Source organism: Bactrocera latifrons, unplaced genomic scaffold (genome assembly GCF_001853355.1).
Source record: "Bactrocera latifrons isolate USDA-ARS-PBARC rearing strain unplaced genomic scaffold, ASM185335v1 scaffold_293, whole genome shotgun sequence".
Taxonomy (NCBI): domain Eukaryota; kingdom Metazoa; phylum Arthropoda; class Insecta; order Diptera; family Tephritidae; genus Bactrocera; species Bactrocera latifrons.
Window position 1 is genome coordinate 298,605 of NW_017536552.1, and position 8,015 is coordinate 306,619.

Below are 8,015 nucleotides of genomic sequence, written 5' to 3' on the forward strand. Positions count from 1 at the left end.
TTGAAGCCTTGTTACTCCCGACCTTCACTCACCACCTGAGCCTAGCCAGCCACTAGCATGGATTCCGTAAAATGCACAGTACCACCACAGCACTTAGCGTCATAAATGCTCAGATAGTTCGTGGTCTCAACCAGGAACCATGAGGGAACGATCCTCGTAGCGTTGGACCTGTCAAAAGCTTTTGACATGGTCAATCGCACAACGCTACTGCAGGACATTGAGAAAACCACGCTTCCTCCAGGGCTCAAGTGGTGGACCATGAACTATCTGAACGGTCSWCAGTCATCCGTACTATTTCGAGGTGTAACATCTAAACTGAGAAGAATTAAACAGGGGGTTCCGCAGGGTGGTGTCCTCTGCCCGTTACTGTTTAACTTCTACATCTCGAAACTCCCGCAACCACCAGAGGCGGTTTCCATAACCTCGTACGCTGATGACTGTACGATATTGACGTCGGGCAATGGAATCAATGGAATCGATGGTAAACAACTACCTCTCCGACCTTTCTCGTTTCCTCACTGCACGGAACCTCCAACTTTCCCCTACCAAATCCGCAGCGACCATATTCACAAACTGGACGAAGGAGTATAGACTGGAACTTAATATTGCAGTCGACGGCGTCAAAATTCCGACTGTAAATAAGCCTAAGATTTTAGGTGTCTCGACAGTCTATGCTCTTTCTCTCCATATACAACCGCGATCATCGCCAAAGTACAGAGCCGCAACAAAATCCTCAAGTCGCTACCCGGCAGCACATGGGGAAAAGACAAAGAAACGTTGTTGGCAACTTACAAGGCAATCGGCCGGCCGGTCCTTAACTACGCAGCACCTATATGGTCGCCTGGATGCAGTGGCACGCAGATGAGGAAACTACAGACCTGTCAGAAYACAGCACTYCGGACTACGACGGGATGCCTCTTGATGTCTCCCATCGAACACCTTCACAGCGAGACGCTTATGCTCCCAGTTAAGGAGCATAACGAACTCCTCTCCAAGCAGTTCGTGCTGGGATGTTTTCGTAGAAATCATCCTTGCAGTCACCTGCTTGGAGCGCAACCGCCTCCTAGGAGCACCAAGAGGTCATTCCTTGACCACGTCGACGACATCGAACAATACGCCGACAGGACCTCGGACGCAACAGACTTCCGACAGGTACTGACCACCATTCACAGTGGAGCCATCAACACCTTCACCAACTCCCTCCCCGTGAATGGCGTACTTGGAGTCAAATCACCACCCATAGCAGACGAAGAGCTCGAGTTGCCGCGAGAAACGCGAGTGACCCTTGCGCAACTTCGTTCTACCCAACGAATGTCCTGCATGCAACGAGTCTCCGCATGACACTGGCCACCTCGTTGCATGCCCAACCAACCCCACCCATCTAACACCCCTTTCCCTTTGGTCCGACCCCGTCGAAACAGCACGTTTCCTGGGCCTCCCGTTAGATGACATCGACGACAACACTGACAACCCTCACCATCCCAACGGGGACTGATAATCGTTATAACAACAACAACAACAACAATTACTGAAGATAAAGCCATAGTCCGGAAAAGCAAGGCCCACCCGTTTAAGTCTTCACGACAAATAATGCAGGAAATCAATGACGAATATGGATTAAATATATCGCGGAAGACTATTGGAAGACGTGGAAAAAATTATTCGAATCAACGGAAAAATGGATCGGTATCATGGAACCATTTGCCTTTAATTGCATGCCCCTTCGCTGGACTGCAGGATAACGACCCTAAGCATACGGCGAAGGTCACAAAGGATTGGCTTACGAAAGAAAATATAAATGTTTTGGATTGGCCAGCGCAAAGCCCTGACCTTAATCCCATAGAAAATCTATCAAACGATGTTAAAATTAAAATTGCGGTTAAACATTTCTCAAATTTTGAACATTTATGGGAAGGTATTAAGGAAGCTTGGTACTCCATCCCAAAGGAGAGGTGTGAGAAGCTTGTAGAAAATATGGTACGCAGATGTAATGCCGTAATGCAAAATCGGGGATATAGTACCAAGTATTAGAAATGTAAATATATTATGGAACCAAATCGTTGATTAAAAATCATTAATTTCACATATTTTTTCAGGTTTTTTAAATTGTGCTATTTGAATGTCCAAGTCATTTTAGAGGGAGCTCAAGTTTTTCAATTAATATTAATTATTCGTGAATTGCTAATTGTTATTTTTTACTTAGATGATAAATTGATAAACAAATAATAATATTTTTAGCCCTTTTTAGCTTTTTAAAGAACTTTGTTAATTGTATAGTATAAGCTCTTATTTCTTCTTATGACTATGTGCGCTATTTGTGTGATCTGTATATATCGACATAAATATATACTTGTATTTTAATAACATTTTACAATAATTACGAATTATTGCTTTAAGCTATAAAAGTTCGTTAATATTCGTCAATATAATTCACAATATTGCAAATATTTTTATATACAAACAAAAAGATGAATTTTAAATGAATACTTATATCAATTCATATATGAAACACCGTAATCATTGAAAATAAAATAAGAAAACATTGTGCAATTTTAGAAGCGGCTCACTTGTAAGATTAACTTTACTAAAGATACAACAAGTCAACAGAGCTTTGAAAATTCGTCAGAAAAAGCTTATCAATATTCAATTATTTCTGTTATAAAACATTTTTTATCAGTATGGCACTCACGAATAAAAAGTTAATCAGAAAATCAATTACATTCTATTTCATAGAAATTTATTTGTAAATTTATATAAAACAATCAGAGTATTTGTAAATTTATATAAAACAATCAGAGTAAATCCTTAGAATGTATTGTCGTTACATTATCTCAGATTCAAGAATTTTGACATTCTGAAAAATTGGCGCCCCCCAAATTGTGCCGCCCTAGGCCCGGGCCTCGTGGTATTATATTATTTTCGTGGAGGAAAGGGGACATCTTTGATAGTAACTCTTTTTCAGAGTTTCAGAGATTCGAGTGACTCTTTAGCTGTGTTAAGTAAGCTGGACAGCTTAAAGTTGGTTTTTGGGCAATTAGGTTGAAATACCTTTTATAGGTGATTTGCAAAACAATTAGCCTTTTCTTCGTCGATTCAAGCCCAATTTCCACCCCAGCATGTTGGAGTTAATTTTTGGCTTCATGGACTCTTGGGCTTTCCAAAGGGAATTTTGCTGGCTTGAAAACAACTTCTTTACATACATTTCAGTGTTGGATTCTTAATCGCGTTTAAGGCCTTTTTTTAATTTACGTATAGCAGACTTCAATTGAAGCTGAGTGAAAAGGGAGAGATTTATCTTGCATTCTTGTATTGCACTTCTTTTTTCATTTATAGTACAAGCCTTTCTATTTCACTATTAGTGATTTTTCTGAAACCAAGCGGCTTATAGATTTTTTTTTGGTGTTGCTAAGACAGCTGCATTAGTTATTATATCAGTGAGTTTTCTTATCCTGTATTTATTTTGTACTCAATATTAATGTAGCTTATTTTTTATACTTTAGCCAGCTCGTTTATAAGATGTTACCCCCACTTTCGGTTCAGCGAATATGGGTTGTTCCCGTTATCTTTCTTAATACAGGAGAGTGATCAGAAGATAGGTTAGTATCAACTGTTATGTGCGAATTATCGACAAGGCCAATACGTCGGCTTACGTGGAGATATTACGTCAAGGTTATTGCGCCTATTTATAATAGTGTGATATAGATGTCGTCCTTTCGAATTATTTAGTCGTAAGCCCCAATATGTGTGTTTTGCATCTCCACCAGCTATAAATCTTTGACCCAGTGTTCCAAAAGAGTCTTTAAATTGAGTGTCTGTAATTTTAAAACGAGCCATCAAGTTTAAGTATCCGCAGCGATTGCGCCGTAGCATGAGATTCTAATAGCGTGGTGACTTTATCGTTTTTTTAAAAACACTGCTGTTCCACCAAGTGCCTTTCCATTTGGGTGGTTTACTTAGAGTCCAAAACCAGATATAGAGACATTGTTTTTATCCGTAAATGTAATAGCATTACTTAAATATTATTTTCCTCCAGAAATTAGTTAGTTCCAATTTATATCGGTTAACACCACTAGCATTTCTTAAACATATGTTCTAAACGCTCATTTTTTACTTAAAAAAGTTTGCAACATTTGATTCTGTGATTTGATTATCTCTTGAATCATATTTTGCACTGTACATAAATTGTGTCACACATTGGGTAGGGTTGACGATCATAGTTTCAACGCTTCCATTTTGTTGGCTTTGAGGCAATGGTGCAGTGTTACAAGTTACAAGTTTGCATAGCTTCCTGTAGCATTGTCTTTAAGATTTACTGGCTTTGAAATAGGGACGGGAATTTCAATATTTACATTAGGAGGAATATTTACCATTTCTAGCGTTTAGTTTATTCTGTCTAAGCAATCGACGAACTGTTTCCCCACTTACTTCAACTTTATTTTCTTCCTTTAGTTATTATGTCTACACAGACAGATATGGGTTATTTTTTTAACCTTCGCAAGGTCAGGTATTGTCAGGTATTTTATTACATATGAAGTACGAGTTTTTTTAAAACGTTGAATAATGTAGGTTACAGTAGATATTTTTGCGAACAATTTCGCCTATTTCACTTACAAATTTATTATTTTTGTAATTATTAATAATAATTTTCCTTTCTTCAATTGTAGTGTGAGTCATTTGTTAATTTGAATCTTTGATAACTTTATTCTGTTGCCAGTTAATAAACTAAGAGCATTATATTTAAGTGTAGTTTTTAGACAAAATGACAAATACTATGGCGCGCCGCGATAACTCTCTCATTTGAAGCGTGAGTGCCATTGAACGCACAATAAATGTAAATATATTCATTTGGTTCTTGCTATAACATAAACTATGGTTGTTTTTCTTTTATGTCGAATTTTAAATTAAAAGGAATTTTGGTGAATATTAACATACTCTGCTTACTATTTTTATTATAAGTTTAAGAATCAAATAGTTTTTGGGTGTCCCATTTATAGTGTGAGTCCGTGTGTACAAACTTTATTAATCTGAAGAACCCCCTCTTTCCGAACATACCGATGTACCCGGAATCTGAAAATGTATCCCATATGTCCTAACATAATGATGTGAGAATATTTCAATATGAAGAATGGAATTATGGAGAATGAACCAAGTTACTTTATAGTGTGCCTTATAGTATGAGTTAATAAGATACCAAACTCGTAAGTTGCCTATCATATTTTTAACTTAATTCCACTTTTGGCAATAAAGCTCCTAATACCAGTGTTTATCAGAGGTATAGTGAATCTAATCATAGATCTCTCCAAGACGTTCTTGTTCCGGAAACTATTGATGCTGTGCGCTGTGCGCAAACTGATTTTTAATATTTATTGAATATAAAGCTTTATTTTAATTATGTTGTTTTAGTTAAATTCACTGCATTTGCACAATAAGAATAGGGTTGCATACTAGCAAATAAATGGTATTGCCATATCTGCCTAGTTGTCAACAAAAGAAGATAAGAAAAAGCTTTATACCCCAAATATATAAATGGAAAACGCAAAATTCTTAAGCAATTTTTTATAAAAGAAAAAAAGTTGCAGAAAGAGTTCTACGCGAAAGAACTCTAAACACCCCGGTATTGGATCGACCAGGGTTATTTTTTGTCCGCTCCGCGCTTCAATTCTTTTATAAAAACTATATATATGTATATATATTCGTGATCTGGAGAACGTCACCTTTCCAGTGATATCCATTTTATCCTCGAAATCCGGGGATGCTATTCTAAATCCTAGGCAAATGACCCTAATCAAGCAAAAGCTGTTCGAGAAATCAGTTACCTTTTTTTTTTGGAAATATTGAACATGCCCCAACCATATCACTACAAAGTTTATCGGCACCTGAAGAGTACGCTATTGGCAAGAGTGCTTTTAAAATTGGTTCAAACACATGCAAAAGTATATAGATTTTAATAAAGAATATGTTTAAAAACAATAAACAATTTTCATTAATTGAAATTTATTTTTGTTTTATAATCCTGAAATATGAAAGGTATGACAAATATGATATGGGTTACATTCACAGTTTCGCCTTTGAATGATGAAAAAACATGAGTGGAATCGGGTCAATACTTTCTCTAGCCCTTATGTACTTTAGTGATTTTATATCTACATATATATCGGTCAATATGAGAATTACCTTAATGAAATTCATAGAGCGTCTATTTCTAATAACAGTGATTAAAATCGGGTCGGGAACTATTGACTAACCACCATATTCCTGATAGAAGGATTAAAAACTTCTCTTTGGTTCTATGCCGTATATATCTGGAATTTACAAGATACATTCACAAAATGAAATGAAATACCATAGTTCAGTGCTGAAAATGTGTAAAATTGATCCACGAATCGCAGCTACATTTTTGTAATGATATTCATTAGTTAGCAGACTTTATGGGGTTACATGTGTTCAGAGACATGAGAAAATTACAATATCAAATAATTTTTTGCTAATAAATTATTTTATTAATTAGAAAACAATTAAAAATGTTTAAGGTATACGGTTGGTTTGTGTTGATCCTTTTCCAACCGTTCCTTAACGAGTGATGAACGGTGAATTTTTGAAGACTCATTAATCGGACCAAAAAAATTATTTTGATTAAAATTATGGAAAAAACCAACAGTTAATTCTTAGAAGAAAATATAGCATTTTAAATCTACCGAAAAAAATTCTTAAAAACACTGTCATACATATCTCCAAAACTAGTTGCTAAACCAACTTCAAATCTTCGGAAAATATTTGAAAGATATTATATATGAATACACATTTTATATATATTCTAGAACATAAAGCAAAGTGTATTAATGAAACATAGGGAGGCTCTGTCCTATAGTAGAATATAAGTTAAAAAATACTAACTTTGTCCCATCTGAAAATATAGTGCGAAGCCTTTAACTTTGAAAATTTTGAGAGTATAAAATATCTCAAATTTAACTGTTCCTCCTTGTTTTGTTAAAATATTTTTATATAATTATATTTTATAAATAAAATCCTACAGTAGGAATATATTCTTTCGGTTAGAAAATATATAAAAATGATTGTAATTATTTACAAATTTGCAGGTTAATTATATTAGCAATTCTACGCCATCAGTTCGCTCGCCAATTAAAAATTTATGTGAAATAAATCGCAATGTCAATACATCGCAGTTAATATCTTCAGTTGGTTATGAATACTTGAGAACTTTTGCTACAGAGTTGAGAGATGGCGGAAATCAACAAATTATGAAACAACGTGGTTTCCAGCTTATCAATCCCACAGAAAAATGGTTCCCAGGAATTGGTAACTTAAGAACAGAATTCAAATCTTGGGAGTGGATATATGGTAAAACACCAAAGTTTTCAGTTGAAAAGGAGATATTCTTAAAAGATCAGGATAAAGAACATAAAATGATTCTTAATGTACAAGTGGAAAAAGTATGTACTTAGTCATTGCAATTTAAAATAATAACATAAACATAATAGATAATATTTTTTGCTTTTTAGGGTCTGATCCACAATGTAACTATTACGATGCCAAATCGAGAGCAACTGCCGGTCGTTTCTAGCTTACAGCGCAAATGTTACAATGAACAAAACTTAAGTAAAATTATAAACGCTCTTAAATTGGCATCAACCGACAACATAATGCAAGCTATAAACAGCCATTAACATAATTGTATATTGTCTTAATTTGCAAATAAACTCAACCAATAATTAGTTAACATGATTTTAAAATATTGTGTTTTATAACCTTGTACTATTATATTATGGTTTATTTTAAAATAGAACAGGTGATATGGACAAAAAAGTTGCTTTTAATGATTATATTGCGGAAAATCAACAACCGATCAGATATTCACCATGCGCCAAATCTTGGAAAAGACCCGTCAAAGGAGAATCGACACACACTACCTCTTCGTCGATTTCAAAGCTGTCTTTGACAGCGCGAAAATCTCTGCAAAAGTAATACGGCTGTGTAAACTGACGTTGAGCAATACC

General features: G+C 35.4%; 1 protein-coding gene across 1 annotated transcript in view; it reads left to right on the top strand.

The window, feature by feature from the left end:
- LOC108970257 (lipoyltransferase 1, mitochondrial) overlaps positions 1 to 7,751 on the top strand; it is a 78,139-nt gene extending 70,388 nt beyond the window's left edge. Inside the window, exons 3-4 of the mRNA XM_018935543.1 lie at positions 7,098 to 7,451; positions 7,521 to 7,751. Of these exons, the coding sequence (XP_018791088.1) occupies positions 7,098 to 7,451; positions 7,521 to 7,685 (519 nt within the window). The 3' untranslated portion in view covers positions 7,686 to 7,751. The remainder of the gene's footprint in view (positions 1 to 7,097; positions 7,452 to 7,520) is intronic.
- The last annotated feature ends 264 nt before the right edge of the window (positions 7,752 to 8,015 follow it).